At 27.0% G+C, this 20,529-nt stretch overlaps 1 protein-coding gene across 3 annotated transcripts in view; it reads left to right on the top strand.

The window, feature by feature from the left end:
* LOC111621744 (WD repeat and FYVE domain-containing protein 3-like) overlaps positions 1–20,529 on the top strand; it is a 169,344-nt gene that overhangs the window by 75,796 nt on the left and 73,019 nt on the right. For all 3 annotated transcript variants that reach the window (XM_023363972.1, XM_023363971.1, XM_023363973.1), the window contains 5 exons: positions 3,850–3,988; positions 7,779–7,879; positions 15,016–15,158; positions 19,085–19,174; positions 19,835–20,054. In XM_023363972.1, the coding sequence (XP_023219740.1) occupies positions 3,850–3,988; positions 7,779–7,879; positions 15,016–15,158; positions 19,085–19,174; positions 19,835–20,054 (693 nt within the window). The remainder of the gene's footprint in view (positions 1–3,849; positions 3,989–7,778; positions 7,880–15,015; positions 15,159–19,084; positions 19,175–19,834; positions 20,055–20,529) is intronic.

Below are 20,529 nucleotides of genomic sequence, written 5' to 3'. Positions count from 1 at the left end.
ATTAAGAAGATTGTCAAATTATTAGAAGTAAGGTAAATGTCACAAATGAATTTAATGGTATGGAGTCAACTATTAATGATGCCTGAAAACACAAGTTGGAATCTGATTAAAACATGAGTTTGCTGCCATCAATGTTGCCACTAAATTTAATGTAAAATTGAAATGACTGTGGGAAATTTAGTGTACAATATTTTTGGTGGGAAATTTCAGGGGACTGATTTTATATTTATATAGTATTATGTATAAGATACCATACTTTTTTGAGTAGTCTAAGATGATGAATCTACAATCTTCAATATTTTGACTAATCTCAAGTGTTCAAACTTGGGCTAAATATCTTGCTACATTTAGTAGAAAAGTGTTCCAATTTAGTGGAAAGTAGAGTTTTAACTAATGGGAAGCTTGTCTATAGCTTGACAACAGTGCTGATAATAACTGAGTTGACTGAGTTCAAGTAATCTGACAACTCAGATTACTTGAATATCTCAAACTAGCAAATGACCGGATTACCAAGACTAAATTGTAATTAATTAATAGCTCTCTGAAGATTGGACAGAGGCAATACATCTGCATGGTAAGCAGGAATTCTTGCTTTGAGTCCTACACCACGCCACCTCTTTTCTTCCAGAGTATTATAAATTAAAACTAGAAACTAATTTACTTTTAATTAATAAATTTATCTTGAGATGGCAGCCTATAATGAAATTGCTCTGTTTCAAATTATTAATTAACTTTAATGTAGCCCAATAAAAATCTTTTAAATTGTTTACTTCTAATGTTTTGGGTTTTGTATATTACTATATACAAATATAAACATACATAAGCCTAATAGTTACATTAAAGTCAAATAGTTGCCAGATTAGATAACCTGATCTGGCAACTATTTGACTTTAATATGCTATTATACATATATACATACAATATATAACTAATTTTCAAAGAAACTGTATAATTACAAATTTTAATAGACAACTGAAAGTTTGATTTTGAGATTTTGGAATACAACTTTGATGTAACTATTTAATTTATTTAATATTATTAAGAATTATTATTACAAAAATAATTTTTTAGTCATTTGATTAAAGAATGAAAGATTTCATNTAAAAGGTTTTATAATGTGTTATTTTTGAAAGGTGTTATAATAACTAATTTTTGCTATATTTTATATTAATCTGGAAAGATTTTTTTCATTTTTATAAAATTGTTATTTTATTTTAGTTAAATTGGTAAAATAATAATCAATACTGTTGATGCTATTAAAATTGAGATCTGTCTGTTTTGAGTAGGAGTTCTGCCAACAGATGTATATTATCAGACACAGCTCTCTGATTTGGATTATAGATAAAATTGAAATACATAAGGCATGAGGGTAAGAGTCACTTTGATGTTCAGGAATGATCCACTCAGGAGGATGAATGTAAAATCAACTACATTAATGTGGAAATAAACAAGGAAAATTTATTGAAAAAAACAAAACATGACATTATACCAATATTTGGATAAAACAAAACCTATCCTTGAAACTTAGCTTATTTAGTTACATAAGAGGATAACATTTTGTGGCTCACAATATATGTGTCATACCTTTTTGTTTTATTTCTTTTTCTAACAAATGATGATTTTATTTCAGAGGAAGATGATGTAATTGGAGATAAACTTGATTTGTCATTTTAAGTTTCCTTTTCTCTTGTTTAGGATGAATTATATGTATTTACATGATGTGAATAAGGTAACAACTGTTACTTGACACTAGTTGAAAAGGGGGAAATGATGGTTATTCCATTTGTCTTTTCCTCTAAATGTTGTGAGAAACTGATAATTTTTTATTCTAATTTGTTTCCCTTGATTATTTTTAATTTGTACTGTTAAAAATTTAGAAGGGAGGGTCCCTACAATCAGGAAAATAGGCAAAGTTTCATTACAACAGTATTCCTTTAGTAAACAACTATGATGTCACATTTACATGTCATAGCTGTGTGGGTGCAAAGAACATCTTGTCCAGTAGCTAACAATTGTTCAATTGTTCAATAAACAAAAAAACATAATAAAAAATATATATATATAATACATTTTTATTTGAAATTATAAATGCATTATAATTTCTTTAAGTGATAAATTTCCATAAAGAGATTACATTATTAGTTCAAAATGAAGAGAAACAAAATTTAAGGAAAATGGTAGGCGTCATGATACTTAATTTGTATATTTTTAGTTTTTGGAGTTAAATAATAGTTAGGTTTAATTTGAAGATGGTATAGAAAGTTTCATTAAACATATTGCTAAATTATAGTAAATGTTTAACAAAACAGAGAGTAAACATAGAAGAAAATTTCATGAAAATTATAAAAAATTTTTGGAGAATATATAGAGAATATCAAATTTTAAACATCTTTTAAAACTGAGCATTAGACTATCTTCAAAAATAAAATATACATATTTTTGAATTTTTTGAATCTTGGGCTTCATATAGGCTCCATATGTGTAGAAAATTAATATTGTATTGAGATTTAGTAGCTGATTGTAAACAAGTGGAAAATTGGTGTTGAAAGAAATGAAGAATAAAAATTTTTGAAGCTATGACTAAAGTAGAAGAAGTTAAGATGAAGTGGAGAATTACTCAGAAATGTTTTTGAATGAAGATTGTGTGAAGAAAGTTTTTTCAGGGATGAATGATTAGAATTTGTCAAATATAGTAAAAATAATTCTAAATAAACAATTTATTTAAATAAACAGATGAAAGCAATACAAAGAAAATATTTTAATGAATGCTTGCAGAGAAATATTAATAGTATCATTGAGAATAGGCAACATAAACTCTGAACAGTAGTAAGATTATAGAGAAAAGTCAGAGAAAAAAGTCATCATTAATGAAGGTGATTAAATATTATTAGAAAAATGCTTTATATTAGATGATGTGGAAATTGAAATTGAATTTGCTGAAAATTATCCAAATATAAATGGAGATACTTTTGCAAATGAAAACATTCAGATACTGAAATATTAGCTTAGGGATGCATCATTCAACATTAAATATGCACAGAATGATTCAAAAAGGAGTTTATAACTTTAAAGCAGATACAGTTTTAATCAGAACTCACAGAATTGGTTAAGCATTTATAGCAAAATATGACATGTTTTACCTCAAACAGTCATTTTAGTTGATTTATGATATAGTAGACATTCATCTGAATTAAGTTTCTTGCCAAACTCAAAGCAGTATATCTGCTGTCACCAGATGATTCCAGTGAGACAGTTTCAGATAGAAGGGAACGTTGAACACAAGATCTACCAGTGACTGAAATCTCAAAACTGACATTTCTTTTGCAAAGGAATAGAAGACTTGATTGCTTAATTGGATAAATGTCTCAGCAAGTGTTGAAAAATAAGGAATATATAAATGTTTTCTAAGTTATTCATGAAATTTTTTCTAGATTGTTTAAGCATTTTAAAAAGAACTGTATATATGTTTGTGTTAAATTAATGTTATAAAAACATAGGAAGTATGTTCATTTACATTTTATTACAAACCATTAGAATTTTTTATTACAAATAAATAGTTATTACTTATGATAAATAAAAATTTATATATACAGGGGGGGTGCAAAAGTAGGTATACAGTTTAGAATCTGAGAAATACAAATGTTTGGTGTTCATTATTATTATTTTTATTATCTTTTATTAGTTTGTATTCCTTATTTGTGATTTAATTTGTACATAAATGTTTTTTCTTCCTATTTTCTCCCTGTATGTTTTTTCCATAATCACAACTGTATACCTACTTTTGCACCCCTCATGTATATAATGATTTTCATTAAAAAACTACTGTTTAAAAATTAAAACTTTTTCTAGTCATTGTTATATGTATTAAGAGAAAGTCATCGCACAAGAACTGTTTTTCGTAAAGTTGGAGGATTTGTATACATCATGTCAGTTTTAGTATCAATGGAAGGATGTTTATCTAATCCAGCTAAACCTCCTTGGAATTCAGGTAAAATTAATTTAAGACTAGAATAAATCAAAATTTATATTTTTAAATTAAAATAAATCTTGTTATTATTATTTTGATGGCTGGATGGCCAAGGCAGTAAAAGCATCATCTTGCCAATCTTAGGGACCATGTTAGGATCATTATGAGTTTTTAATGGTTGGTTTGTCCTAGATATGTTAGGTTGTGTTCCTTATCTGACTTTCCCCATTGAAGACCTAGTTGAACTCATAATGGGTAATAAAAGTTGTTGTTAGTGTGCACAGTGTGAAAAGAGCTAAAATATTAATAATATTTTTATGACTGTTAATACATTATTTTATGTAAAAATAATAAGTTTTACATGGCCAACGATTATTTAATATGTTTCTTTGCAGATACACTAAGGTGACATATATCAACACTTGGCAACTTATTGACTATTTATTCAGTTGGGACGCCTTTTACATTACGCGTTTCGGGCATTGGCCCCTCTTCAGCCAACTAGACATAAAAAATAAAACATAAGAAAATTTGTACAAAAATACGCGAGTAGATAAACTGTTTTTTTAAAAAAATTTTTTAAAAACATACCATAAAACACAAACCACTATTGTACAGATGTCGAACAGGATGGACAATTTCATATTTCATATACAACTTGGATAACAAACAAGGTCGACGATAATCATTGGAGAACAAACAGGGTCGTAGATAGCAGCTTGACTACTGGGCTTTTAAATATGGCTTTCTTATAATTTACACAAAATTCAAATAAATAGATTGACAATTACAACATATCTTAACAATATTTGTTTTTACCTGTGGTTGATATTCGCATATTACACCGAAATTCNTCCAAGTTGTATATGAAATATGAAATTGTCCATCCTGTTCGACATCTGTACAATAGTGGTTTGTGTTTTATGGTATGTTTTTAAAAAATTTTTTTAAAAAAACAGTTTATCTACTCGCGTATTTTTGTACAAATTTTCTTATGTTTTATTTTTTATGTCTAGTTGGCTGAAGAGGGGCCAATGCCCGAAACGCGTAATGTAAAAGGCGTCCCAACTGAATAAATAGTCAGTAAGTTGCCAAGTGTTGATATATGTCACCTTAGTGTATCTGCAAAGAAACAGCTTAATAACAACAACACGGTTTCATCAGAATCAAAAGATTATTTAATAATAATATAATAAATATAAGTACGACTTTTTCACAAAAAAATTTTGTTATGTTGAAAGAAATGACTGAAACAAAATTTTTTTGTGAAAAAGTCATACTTATATTTATTATATTAACATTATTTTATGTTAATGATCAATGATGCTAATATAGATGATAAAATCAGATATTTGAATTTTTAAAATAAAAATTTGAAGTTTTTTTTAATATTAAAAAATATATTTGCCTATTATTAAAAATATATTTAAACTGTAAAAGAATTAATGTTGAATTTTTAGAATATTTTTAATGTGATATTGCATATTTAGTACTTAAAAAATAATTTGGCATATCAGTAATGTTTTCAAACAAATAAAAACCAAAGTATGATAATTTAGAATTTAATTTGAACATATTAAAATTTAATTTTAGCATCCTTTAATTAAAAACTAATTTTTTGAATATATTTATGTAGGAATTTAAATTTCATTCCAAATTTTTATAAAAAAAAATATAAAAGTTTTCTATAGTATTTTTCATAATGAACTTGATACATAAAAGCTACATAAAAAATTTTTATCACAATTATTGTGTTTGATATTTTTACTTATTTTATAGTCTTATCTATCACAATTTATAGAGAAGTATAAATGAAAATGAATGTTCCCCCTTACTCCTATTTGTTGTAAAATACTAGATTGCTTAGTTAGTTAATGTATATAAGAACAAATATAAAATTATTTGTAAAAGTAGTTTTGAATTTTTGGCATAAATACTAAATATCCTTTATTTTTTACAATAGTGATAGTAAATATGTATATAAAGTAATGTTAATACAGAACCACTCTGCTTTAGTGGAACTTACTAACTTAAGTATCACTGTCTCAAGTATTTTCACACAATCAAGCTCATTATTAGGAGAAACAATAATTGTTTCTCTCCTAACAATGATCCAATATTACAGAAATAGCTGCTTAAGAAAAGAGTTTGATTAAACCATAAAAATCCTTAATTAATTATCCTATGACTAAATTTGTTTAAATACAGTAAAACCTGTCTATGGCGACCACCCACGGTTCCTTCAAAAAGTGATCTTTTAGGCAGGTGGTCGTCCAATACAGATGGTGATGTAATACCATATTTCCATACGTATTTTGCACACTTTTTAGCCATTTCTACTAAGCAAAACTCGAGGCTAGCAAAAATAAGCGAATTTTTTCAACGATAGGGCTATATTGGTATTGTATTTTATTCTTATCGGATAACCCGATTTACAGGAATCGTCATGATATTATAAGACAGATTTAATACCAATATTTTAGAGATTAATACAATACTCGCATTTTCTCAATTATAATGCACGCTTTCTTTTTACTGACTTAATTAGTTCTTTTCGTTCGCTCCTCATTTACGTGTATTACGTCATCGATATACAAGCGCGTCCTATCTCTCCATCACTTTGATTTTGGTTTTCGTTAGTTTAATCTTATTTTAACTTTAAAAATACTGTATTTTTTTTAATATTTAATATTTTCTTAATTAATTAAGTACAATAAGAAAAATTATTAATTAATAATAAAACGATTTTATTATTTTTTCTCATTATACGATTTCATTACAATCGCGGAATCGAAAAAGGAAGTAAAACTGATTTTTGCATTAATGCGTTTATTGTTTTTTGAATATTTTGCCTGCGAAAATTACTTGGATATTATTTTTCTAAAAATATCGTGGAAATAAGGTAGGTTGATACAGAAACTATTTATCGCACGTGTACTGTATATGAGCTTCAAAATAAATAAATAAAAATAGATTTTATCAAACGATGAGATCAGCCGATTAATTGTATCGTGTACAATATTTTACACCCCCAAGGAAAATACTGTAGGTCTAGGGTAAAATAAATTTTGTTTTCCCACAGTTAAACTTCGCCGCTAATTGCTGTTGTGATAACTTTAATACGATCTTCTAACGACAGCACTTTGCATTTCGGACATTTTCCAACAAACTGAAATGAATTTCCTTTGTTGCTAGACTAATTTATTAACACCTGCACCTAATTTCAAGGGTGGGAGAAGTGCCCGGGATGGGTTCGAACGAGAGTTTAGACTAATTCATTATATTAGGAACTGGAAACGTTGTTGAGATGGGTTCTTACAATAGTTTAGACCAGATACATTCGCGAAAGTGGTCGCTTATTACAGGTGTTGTATGTTGTTTTGGACCAAAAATCGATGCCCGCGGTCGCGTTACGCAGGTGGTCGTTTAATACAGGTAACTTATACAAAGACTCTATGGATAAACTATTCCGTGCCAGAAATTTTTGCCCGTTTCGGCAGGTACCCTTCGAATGCAGGTGGTCGCCTAAGCAGTTTTCACTGTATTTATATTTTTAAAATTTTTAATATTTTGCATATCTTTTTATGCTAAATAGATAAAATAGTTATCTCAGTTTAAGTTAGTGATCTTTAGTACAGAAGGTTTTGTGTGTTTACATATTTTAAAAAATTTAAGATTTATTAATTGTTGTAAAATAAAATAAAATTTAAAGTTAAAAAATTATGAAGTTAATTTTTTAAAGTTTCTTTTATTGTAAATTTGTATTTTTTATATAGTAAGAAATAATATAAATCATGTTTGTAATTTTTAGTGGATAAGAAGCAGATTATATCTTTGCTTCGAACTGTTTTTAGTACATTAACAATGGCAATGAGATTTGAACCAGCTAATGCAAGATTTTTTGCATCAGAGGTAAGTTTTATTTTTTAAATAAATATTATTATTTAATAAAATATTTGATTTATTTTTATATTATTATAGTTAAAATAATCATATCAATATGATTATTTTTAAAAAAAATACATTTTTATTGAATATTTATCACAAAGAAAATTATTGAAGATAAGCTTTAAAGTAGGTATTTCATGATCCTATTTTTTCTATTTCCAATTTTGATTTTTATAAAATTATTTCCACTCATTAAACCTTTGTATATTAGAAGCCAGATTTAACACTAATTTGAAAATGGGAGGATTATAAATGCTAGCCAAAAACTTTTTTTAAATCTTAGTTCCATGTAAAAATTTTTCTTGGCTCATGATATAGAGAATTTCTGGTCAGGAATATCACTTAATTAATAAAAACATTGTAGTAAAGCTACAATCTTTTTATGAATTACCTCATTAATGAAGTTAAAACTAGTAGCTTTTCCTTCATTAATACGGTAAATTTTAGCCTTCTATTTAGATTGAAAAAAAATTAAATAAAGTAATGGATAATGATTGGATGATCACTAAACTATAAGAATATAGTATAAGATGCTTTAAAAATATGACATAAAAAGTATAAGAACAAAATCTGAAAATTGTCAGTCTTTGAAACTGAAGAAAGTAACAATCCATCAGAAATGCCACCTTCTGAAAAATGGATTGTATTCTCTTTGGTTTTAAATTAAAATTAGAATTTTTGAAGAAGAAAATGTAGAAAAGACATCTAATAAGTCTTTACATAACATTGAGAATGAGAACCTGAAATTTTTATTCTTGATAAGAGGAATAAAGGAAAGAATACCTAGAAGTTCAATTAAAAAAGAATCAATAAAAAGATGTTAAAACATAAAACCAATGGATATTATTGCATAGGCATAAACAAGATGTACATGTCAGGCTTGTTTGTCTCCAAATGAATAAAAATTTTATTTTATTTTAAATCTTTAACTCACATAAAAGGTTTTATTTATTTGAAAATGGATAGTGATTACTGTGTTAGACTTGTGCACATATACTATATATTAATCACTGCAATTGATGAGTTGCACTCTGCACTTATGATAATAATATGGGTAGGTCAGCACAGGAACACCTTAGACTTCCTTTGTTGGCACTGGTGATTACATTTATTGTCACTGCAAACAGCAAGTGCACTGATGAGTCCACTATATCTTGTGACTATGTTTCTGATATCAACAAAAGTGAAATAGCATTCTATTTGATATTGATATTAGGTAGCCTGACAGTTTAATTAATGTTAACATTATTAAAATTAAAATTTNTTTAAAAAGCAGGCAAAGTTATAAAACAAAAATGAATGAAATTACTAAAAAATTAAAATAAATTTGAATTTGATTATCTTTTGTGCAAAACAACACTAAAACAATTTCTACAGTTATGTCACAAAAGAAAAACGAGTTGTAATTAATGAAAAATATTGTAATTAAGGGTTCAAAAAATGCAAGCAAAATTAAATAAATAATTATTAAAAATAAATTATAAAAACTGAAACTAAATTAAAACAAAAATAAATTAAAACTAAAAATAATAATTAAATTTAAAAGTAATAATTAAAACTCTGGCCTTTATACTGAAATCAAGATTTAAAATGAAATCAAAACTAATTAAAATCAAATCAATTGAAAATTAAAACATTTTTAAAAACTGTTTAAAAGTTGTTTTGAAATTTTCAAATTGTAAATCAAATTAATTTTTAAATTTATATTATTTATGTGTGGTGGCAATGAAACATTTTGCTTTTAATATATATATATATATACACTAGCAGATGGGCCCAATGTTTCCCTGGCAAAAAATAACAACAACAAAGATTAAAATTATTAGATTATGTGATATTTCTAACCCTTCTATTATTTTATATTATAGTATTTGATTTATATAACTACAGTTAATTGTACATAAAGGTAATCGTACATAAGGGTTTATCATACTGAGTGACCAATTTAACACAGTTTAAAATTTCTTTATTCCTCTACTGTATGCAATTTTAATAATTTTTAAAATGTGTTAGATTGTAGTTACTTAGTGCAATAAATCCATATGTAAGATAACCTTTGTAGTTATATAAATCAAATACTATAATATAACAAACATTAAAATGAAAACCATACAAAGAGTTATTTCAGTCTACCATTGTCACATTTATCGCAATATTCAGATGGTACAAATGGCCCAATTTTATTGGTCAAGTAGACATCAATTGAAAATATGATATCTTAAATTTTTTAAGATATCATATTTTTTTTAATGTTAGCTGTAAGAAACTGTAGCATCTACAGCTGAATATCAAATGGTAATCTGCCAATGAATCAAATTTCATGAATAACAGATCAAATATTTAAACTTGGCACTTTAAAAAACTACTTAAAACATATTTTGTGCTCGCTGATAACCTTGTATTATGTAATTTTCCTATTTGAATGCCACTGTACCGTAGATCTGATAGAAGGAACTGTTGTGGAAGGGGTTGAAGTTGAATTGGACCAAACATAGTCATTGACCTCCTCCTGGAAGAGAGGATGATCAACAAATACTAATTAACACTGGTCCACTATTAATATTTGAAAAGTGATCTGTGTTGGGTAGGTTGTGATAGCCCTAAACGTGATTGAAGTTGCTAACCTTAACATCAGAAATACTTCATACAACTTGTTTAAATAAAAAAAATCTTGTAAAAATGCAAGAATAAGTGCTTTTATGTGATAATAAAATATTTATATTTTTGCAACAGATTGTATAAACTATGTGGAAAGTATGTTCTCATAAATATTGCATTTATAGAAAAATTATTGGGCTGCGATTTGAAAAAATTGTGGACGTATAAACTCTGACTGTCATCTGTTTGTTTTACAATCTGTCTATCTTTCTTTTTTTAATCTTAAGAAAGGAGTTATGTAGATGAAAGTCAAGATCAGATATGGAAAGCTTAGAGGCAGGAATCCAGATTAACTATATACAAACTTCCTGTTTGGATTAGAGGTCATGTTACTTTGATTCAAAATTTTCCCTTGAATGAAGTTAGATAGATAAATGGCACTCTATTGCTAACAGGAAAAGTATAATATAAAGGAGCAAGACACCACTAAACTTAAGTTCATTTTGATGATGTCACAATAAATAGTTGCTTGTTATCTTTAATATTCCTCTATATATGATATGAAGATTTTATACAATAAATTGCCTTTTAAATTAGAATATCATTAACTACAATGCAAAATATGATATGAAATGAAGATATGTTAACTACATTACTATGTATTAACATGTTGCTTATGTGTTGTCATATCATATAAAGTATAATCTTCAAATAGCAGACACCATTGGACCGAGAAGTTTGTCTGCTATTTAGAGATGTCCACTATTTGGATGTAAATGCTGGCAGCTATACTGTATCTTAACCTGGTTATCATATAGTGGAGAATATGATGAATTACAAAAACATCAAATTTGCATTAGGAATGTGAATATACCAAAAAGTATATGTAGCATATATAATTAAAATATATATACAACATATTATTTTTTTTTCAGCTATGTAAATCTCATTTGAATCTCATTCAAAAGTTGAGTTACTATTTGCTATTTGCCATCCACTTCAAAGGGTGGGAAATTATTCTGAATTTTTACATTTATAATGTCATTTATGATCTAATTGACTAATAAAAATCAATACGTGGATTTGTCTGCTTTGCAGTTATCAAGTAGGTGTAACTTTTAGAACATTTTTGCTTTTTTCAGTAACTGATTTATTAAAAATTACACTTTAGCCACCACAAAGATGTTAAAACAATTACAACAGTGTTTGTTTGGTGAAAGTTCAAAGGCTGTGTTACAAAGGCAATTTGCTGACCTCTTTAAAGTGTGAGAAGATATTCACTTTTCTCATGTTTAGATCATTTGTGATCTTAAGTTTCTTTTTCATTTCTACTATACTATGGTTCTTGTTGAATGAATGAATAACTTCAGAAATGTTTAGTTTTTTAGTAGCATAAGCTTAATTACAAGAATAAGATAAAAGTTTAATAACATTAATATGTGTGACGATAAATAGTGATTGACAACTTAACCAGTAAACTTCTGCAACAGATAAAGAATATTGTTCAACTTTTTATAACCTTTCCTCTTCCCCATTCCTATTTTAAGCCAGTCTTTATTTGATGCCTACAATCAAAATTCATTGTCTGAAAGAGTATTTTAAACAATTCTTTGTTTTTGTTTTAAAATATTTTGTATATAATTAATTCTTTTGGAATATTGAAGATGGGACATTGAGTTTTTGTAAGGTTGGTTATGGATGATGGCATCCATTATTTAGAGTGTCTGCTATTTAGATGTATACGAGGGTTATTTTTTAAACCTCCACCAACCCAGAATAAAAAACAAGAATGAAGAACAAAACCACTTTATTTGTAGAAGGTAGTTACAGTCTTCACCTATTTTTCCACATAATTGCCTTGTCGATTCAAGCAGATATCATACTGTAACACCAGTTTTTGTGTACTCATGTCGAAGAATGTTGCTGCCAAGGTCATTCAGCCAACTTTTAACACTGTCAGTTAGCGGTATACAGTGTGGACCTTGAAATTTGAGGAAACTCCTCATTGAGCTCAGAAATCATGAACCAATGCCTTTCTCACAATAATTGATCCGCTTTGTCCACTAAATCATTGGTCATCACACACTTCCTCCCTTGGCTGCTCTCATCATGAATGTTGTCATGTCCTTGTTTGAATTTCCTGCATCATTCATGCACACATCCGTAGCTCACGAGGTTCTCACCATATACATTACACATCCTTTGATGAATTTCACCTCCATTCAGCCCTTCAGCTGTAGAAATCAAATTACTGCTTGTACTTCACAGTTTGCAGGAAACTAGATTGGTGGCATCATGTTTACATGTTTACTGCAGAGTAGCAAATGTCTAAAGAAGCTTGGCACAATGCTAAGTGGTGAGGGAATATACTACTTACTAGGTGTGCACCCTGTCCCTGTCTCACATGTTTCCAATCTTTTTTAGTGGAAGTTGAAAAAAAATAACCCTTGCATAATAGATGTCTTATTTGAAAGTTCTTGTGATTGTAAATATGCCTGTTAAGTGATATTTGGGAGTGTCTATTATTAATGGAGGCTTCACTGTATAAATATAACAACAAAAATATATGATAAGACACTAATTTTTTTTTTCTTTGGCAATATCTATTTCTCAAAACTATATCTGTCTTTTATATACAAAATACTAACACTATAAATAAAAATGACAAGGTAATAAAGGTAAAAATTATCTATTTTATTATATGTTAATTATAAGTATTAATTAATGATATAGTTTTTTATATACAGTGGTACCTTGTACTTTGAACACTTCAGAATCTGAACGCTAAATTTGACAAAAATTTACCTTGAGTTCGAACTGCATACACAGTGAAAAAATATGCTCAAAGCATAAATACGATCTGTTGTGCACCTAAGTTGTATCTTGCTCTCATTCTTGCATTACTCTCATGTTTTCAGTGGTTTTTTATGCTTTGTTTTTGATGTGTTTGATTATACAGTATAGACTGTATTGTGTGTTATTCATTGATTTTTAATCATTTCTTCCTGCAATTTTTCACTATTGAAAGCTTTTGGGTACCATGTATGTTTTGTATCCTTTACTTTAAAAATTTTTGAATAGAAATTTTAAACCCCATATTTCAGATGCTTGAAGTTTAGGATCATCTTCCCCATACACATTACAAATTTATTTTTACTGTTTTTATACTGCATTATATCCTTTTCGAAACTTGTACATAATATGCCTGATATGCTTTTAATCTGAAGATATTTCAATTTGATTTTATTCAAACAAAATGTAAAGTAAAAGTTTAAAGTAAAAAGTTTAAAAGAAAGTTCTAAACAAAAAGTATAATTTTGCAGTAGCAATACTGTGTTAACTTTCACAGCTGTTATAATTAAATTGCACATCTATATTTAGTAAGGACAACTGTTAAAAATATGCAAAAACTTTCTGTTTGACCCAATATAGCCTTTACTTATTAACTGTGGCATCTGAGAAGTGTATGGAGGCAATAAAGTCTAAGAGGAAAGGTGTAAAATTGATGATTGAGATGAAAAAGGAAGTTATTGTGGAGCATGTAAGTGGTACACTTGTGGCAGATATGGCAGCTATATTTTAAGATACTGAAGTTAACAGTGTGCTACAAGTAAATGCAATTTTCATTTTATTATATGGTATTTACATATTGTATGTATTTTTTTCATGTTTTAACTTATTATCAGAGCCTTTGATTGTGTTATTTTTACCTTAAATTATGTGTATTTGCTATGTTTAACTTTATTCAAGTCTGGGAATGGATTAATTTGCTTTCCATTATTTCTAATGGGAAAAAAATGGTTCAGAGTTCAAATGGCTTCCAGAATGAATTAAATTTGAAGTATAAGGCACCACTGTATTATTATTTACAATACTATGTACAGTACAATATATACTTAAATATATTGTAAATATATATATTCTTTCATTTCATTCAAATATGAAATTATTAGCTTAAGGATACATATACAAACAAACTTTAGACAAGTAATTTTTTTGTCACTATAATTCTATAAAAAGTACATATAATATACAATTATGTTATCATTCTATGTGATCGATTATAGCTTGAAAGTGATTTTTTTTATTTTCTCTTTAATTAGTATGATTTTACAAGAAATTCTTCGAATTTGTAACATAATGAACATAGAACCTATGAGTTCTATGTTCATTATGTTACAAATTCAATGGTAATGCTTGTTCCTATCCCAGAGATTACATGGACACTTTCTCCATTCATATTTTGTTTAGAATGTATTGGATCTGAAAAAATGTTTGGAATATCTTGTTGATAATATTGTATAAAATCCAATATATACATTGGATTTTATACAGTTTATACTTTATTTGTAATAAGATANAGATAAATATTATAATAAGTAAGTAAAATAAAATAATAATTATAAAAATATTAATATTAGAATTTTAATAATTTTTCAAATTACTAATTGAGAAATAGATTTTAATAAACTGTTTTCTTTATAATTACTTGTATTTTCTAGATTTGTCATACGAGTTTGACTGATACAGTTCGTCTTCTAGGCTGTTTCAGTAATAACATAGATGTGGGACCAGTTGATTTTGCTTTTGTTCCAACTGAAGATCATGCATTCCATACTGTGTTCACATGTTTGAAAGATTCTAGGTAAAATTTCGTTATTTTATATTAATAAGTAAAAATGGCAGATAATACTACTAATTTTTTTTTTCTAAATTGAATGAAAAAATGGAATGTTGATCATATACATACAAGTACAAAACTAGGTGTAAAAATGCAAAATCCTATGACATTCTTGATTAGAGTTTCAATTGAGAATTTTCTGGAAAAAATTTTTGAATAGTGACATAGTTGAGTTAATTATTTTATTTACATAGTTAACAGTTGTATCTGTAATTCATAAAAGATCTTGTAAGATCATTTCATATTATTGATGATGTAAGAGACTAATATGCTACAAGTAAATATATTTTTATCTACTCTCTTATCTCTGACTGTTTTGAAATCTTTCCAATTATAAAAGAGTAATTTTAAATAGTAAGTAGTGATTAGTGTAACAGTCTAAACTAGTTCCATATTTGTATCCATAACTATCTAAGCAACTCGTTTGATAATATTTCAAAAGTTCATTTTACCATTAGCAGATTATAAGTTACAATGTATTTTTCTATTAAAACTTTTTAATATTACATTCATTGACAAAAATGTTGGAATTGAATGAACTTTATTAGTGTGAACATGATGATGAGAATAAGTGATTACAATTTCATAGCAAAGAGACAATTTTCTGTTGAACATTGGTATAATTTAAAGAAACCTTTAGTACTTTCAATTGCCTGATACAAGTGGTGATATATTTGAGCATGGAGGCATTGTACACTAGCTTGCAACAGATCTGCCCTCATATGTTGTAACTGCCACATCAGATTCTCACATGTATAGATAGCTCAAGCTGACATTCTGTCTGGTTCCAAAAATGCTTGATCAATCAGTGACAGATCTGAAGAGCAGGCCCAAGGAAATGTGGCAACATGACAGAGACATTCTGGAAAACCCTATTTGCAGCTGAGCATTATCTTGCGGAAAATGGCTATTTGCAGCCCTGTCATTAAATGTACCTCATGAGGGTGCAAGATTTACTGAACAAACTGCTGTGCCATCAATATACAGTATCTTGCAACACTACTAGGGATGACTCATGAGAGATGGTTCTTCAGATATGCAAACTAGCAGTGGGAGCAGTGTGTTGCTCAGAATACATATTAAAGTATATGTTTGCACTTTCATACCAATATCAATAGTAGCATATATTTGGTTTAGCAAGAGTTGAAAGGCACATAACAAGCAATAATAGTAGAATGAGAGGCCACATCACATCTCCATTAACCTAGCCTAGTATTGCAAAGTTTGTAATTTTTAACTGAATCAATTGTGTTTTAAACTAAATTTTTACTTTAAATTGAAATGTTATCATCTAGTCATTATTGAAACATAATAATAAATACAAATAAATACAGTTTAAGCTTATTTATTGTTAACTTTGTTAAAAGTGTGGAAGAAGTGACTTACAGTAATCTCCAAAAACATTCTTTACAAGAATTTTCTCAAATCTTCTAAATCCATTTGAATCCTTCTCTGTTATCAGATATTATTGCATGACAGTGTTTTAGAACTAAACTTTAGTTTTTCACAGTATACTAAAAAAATGTAATCATTCATTTTCAAACAAAAATATATATAATTCTTACAGGAATTCTAATAGCAGTTGTGACAACAGAAATGTTATTTATGATATATGCATTGTTAGCAACACCTTATTTAGAAGAATGATACCATGTTCATCGTCTTACAAAACAAATAGAACTATAAGAATTAAATGATTGATACTTTAAAAAAGTATATCAGAAACACTGTAAAAGAATATTTAAGTTTACTTCTTTTGTTATCTAAATGGATTTCTTTAAATAAATTCTACTAATAATATTTCAATATTAGTATTAAAGTATTTTCTAATTGATGACAATATTTGATCATTTTTATGCTATCTTATTTTTATTGCATTATAAATAATTTTTATGTAAACATCTTTATGACATTCTTACTTGATCTGATCATGAAAGATAAAATATTTTAACATTTAAGCTTCAAGATATAATTATGAAATAAATTCATATATTTAGTTAGAACAAAAACCTTTTATATATCATTCAAATTAATGATCTTGAGAATTTACATATTTTTGAACATGGCTTTATGTTAAACTGTTGCTGAAGACAAGTCATATTAAAATTTAAAAAATATTACATTTAGCATTAATATCTGTATACCTTACTAATTTATTATGAAATCAGAATTATATGTAAAATTAATTATTGTAAAGCCTTATAGAAACTAATTTATTATTTTTAATAAATCTTGTTCTGATGATTCTTAGAAGCAGATTTTGTTTTCAAATTTAAATTGAAAACATACAATAAACCAAAGCCAGATTATAGCTTTAGGATTCTTTACACACATTCAGTATTTGCCAAGTGCCAAATAAGTAGCTTTCACCAATGTATTTGCAGAAGTGTTTGTCACATGGTGAGCACATATATACATACATATGATTATTTACTGAGTATCAGTTCATTGTGGGAATGACAAATGTTTGTCATAGATCTAGAAAATGGACAATTCTCAAGAAATAATTTGTGCTGTTGCTTTTGTAGTTATGAATAGTTTATATCTGTTAATGAAAAATAACAAATCAGTTTGACATATATATTTCATCTGTCCTTACTCTACTTTTAATACTCTTTATTTTGTTATAACTTGTTCTAAACAATGCCATTAAAGATTCTTTTTTTCCTTAATTCAGCAACAGAATATTTTTCATTTCAATTATAGTTTCATTATACCATTCCATTTTGAGAAAATGACCAAAAACAAAGAAATACATGAATGTGAGCATTAATATTTATCCCCATTTATTTGGCTTAATTAATGACAAGAATTTGGAAACAGTGAATACTGAATATTCATAATGAGTAAATCATCCATATTACTCTGTATTGGCCAAATGTTTGCTTATCATTTGGCAAATAACAAGTGTCTGGAGCTGCCCTTAAAAAAGTCTAAAGTCTTCATATTAAATTTCATAATTTGCGTATTTTATTACTTTTATTTTATTTTATTGATTATACGATTTTGTAAGTTATAAAATTTTAATATTTAACGATTAAAACCTTTTGAGTAAATAATTTGCAGTTGTATGCTCATTCATAGATTTTCAATTAATTAAAATTAGTTTAATTTTAGCTCCAAAGAAAATCCGTTTTTTTTTTTTTTAAATAAATTGGAAGTGTTCTTTCATAAATATTTCAACCAAAATATATTTATGAATTAAAACATACCTTGCAATTTTAAATTTTCATTTTAATAAATAAAATAGTTTAGTAAAATATTAATAGAATACAATTCACAGTTACAAGTTTCATCTTTTAAGTGAATACACTTTGACAATATTAGATTAAGTGAAAGTTTTAATATACAGTAGAAACTATACTATCTGTTAAGTTGGGATTGAGACCATGATGGATATGAGAATAGACTGATAATAAAATTCTTCCTGTTAGTACGGAAAATTAATACACAATCCTATGTGTACAGTACTGTACAATCAAAAAGCTGTTTATTTACTGTACAGTGCAGTATTTATATATGATGCAATACCAGCACAGTGCAGAAAAGAGAAAATACAGTAATTCTACTCTCTAAAGCTGAATTTAGCACTCTGACAGTTAACATAAGCTGATGGATAAAAGAATGACAGATAATTGAGTTTTTACTGTACCATATAAAATTAGATTAATGAATAATAATTTAAATTTTATTTAATTGCTTGGTTCTAATTTGCTCTAAGTGTAGACTATTAGGAGACCTACCTGTAGAACAAATTACTTAATATTGAAATTAATTCAGCAATTAAGGATTTGTTTTTTTTTAATGTAAAAATATATCTTTAAAACAAATATTGAATTTAAATATCTGAAATAATTTAAGTGATTGATTAAATATTAATTTTTTTCCAGATCAGATGTAGAGCACATTCCATCATTACTTTTATCAACGTGTTCAGTATTACGTCTTTTGTATGATATGGCATTGGATATATTTGATAAGTATGTATTGCTATAAACATGTATTAGTAATTTGTATGTGTAAAATATGCATATTAAAATTGTATGACCATTATCACATATTTTTCTATTAAGATTAAACTACACATTTACATAAGATTTTAGGGATTATAAAAAACATTATAATTATGTTGTATATATTGTTATCTGTTTAAAAAATATACATAAAAGTTGTTTTCATTTAGTAAAATTATTAATTTTGAAAAGTTTTGATTAAATTGTCTATATAAACTAATGATAATTATTATTTTAAAATTCAGTTGTTTACATTAAACTTGTAAAATGTTATAGAATTGATTATTATTATTTTTTTCCTAAAGTGATGTGTAAAGAAGCAACTATCAGTTTACCAAACTTGAATTGCTTTTTGCAATTGTTTATCTTTATTTTGTAATTTCTCAGATAAAAACAAAACTTCAAATTTTTTAAGATTGTATTTTGGATGCATATTAGAAATTTTTTAGATTTTAGTTGTTCTTTTATATTAAAAGGCATAAAAAGTCAATGCATACATTTTTATAATTATAAAATGAATCTAGAATTTTATAGTATATTATTTCTTACATAAAAATACTTTTATACATAAGTTAATAATAACTAGTAACAGAAATTTGTTTTTATTACTAATCTTGTATTTTTTAGGCCAAATGTAATGTCAAAGATGATTCCACAACCTTTGCGCAGAGTTCATTCTGATTCTGGTGCAACTGGAATATTTAAGGATTCTTCACCTAGCAAATGGCCAGCTGTTGCATCTTTAAATTTTGCACCTCCTACCCCAGATCCTATGATAGTTCATCCTGGTGTTATAGTATCCATGCTACATCTTTTACCTTCTATTGAATATTCAGAGCAACCACAAGTAAGATTGTCTTTATTTAAAAGATTAATATGTAAAATCTCTAATATATTTGGATTTCTATGAGTGATATATTTAAGTTACAAACAGAAGGAAATTAACTTCAGTCTCTATAAATAAGTAGAAGAACTGTAAAAATTATGAATCTTGTAGCTTACTCTAGAACAACGGTTCCCAATGTTTTTCGGGTGGCGACCCCCTTTTTATAAAAGCCAAGTGACCCGCGACCTCGATACAATTGAAAAAGGTATTTTTAATAAGGTAATTAAAAAGACAATGAAATTAGTTTTTTGTTATAATTTTACTTTAAATTATGTTTAATAATTAATTTAATGAGATGGTTGAAATTGCATGTATTATTAACCAGCCTCAAAATTCGCGGGTGAGATTTTGTTAACGCCAACCTCATGTCATTCTCAACATTTAATTTATTCCTCTCAAAACTCTCAACACATGTTTCAACCAACTGTGACAGAAT

Source organism: Centruroides sculpturatus, unplaced genomic scaffold (genome assembly GCF_000671375.1).
Source record: "Centruroides sculpturatus isolate CEXI.00-Female unplaced genomic scaffold, Cexi_2.0 scaffold21, whole genome shotgun sequence".
Lineage (NCBI taxonomy): Eukaryota > Metazoa > Arthropoda > Arachnida > Scorpiones > Buthidae > Centruroides > Centruroides sculpturatus.
The sequence above is the reverse complement of the archived record's forward strand: the minus strand, read 5'-3'. Positions and strand labels throughout refer to the sequence as shown.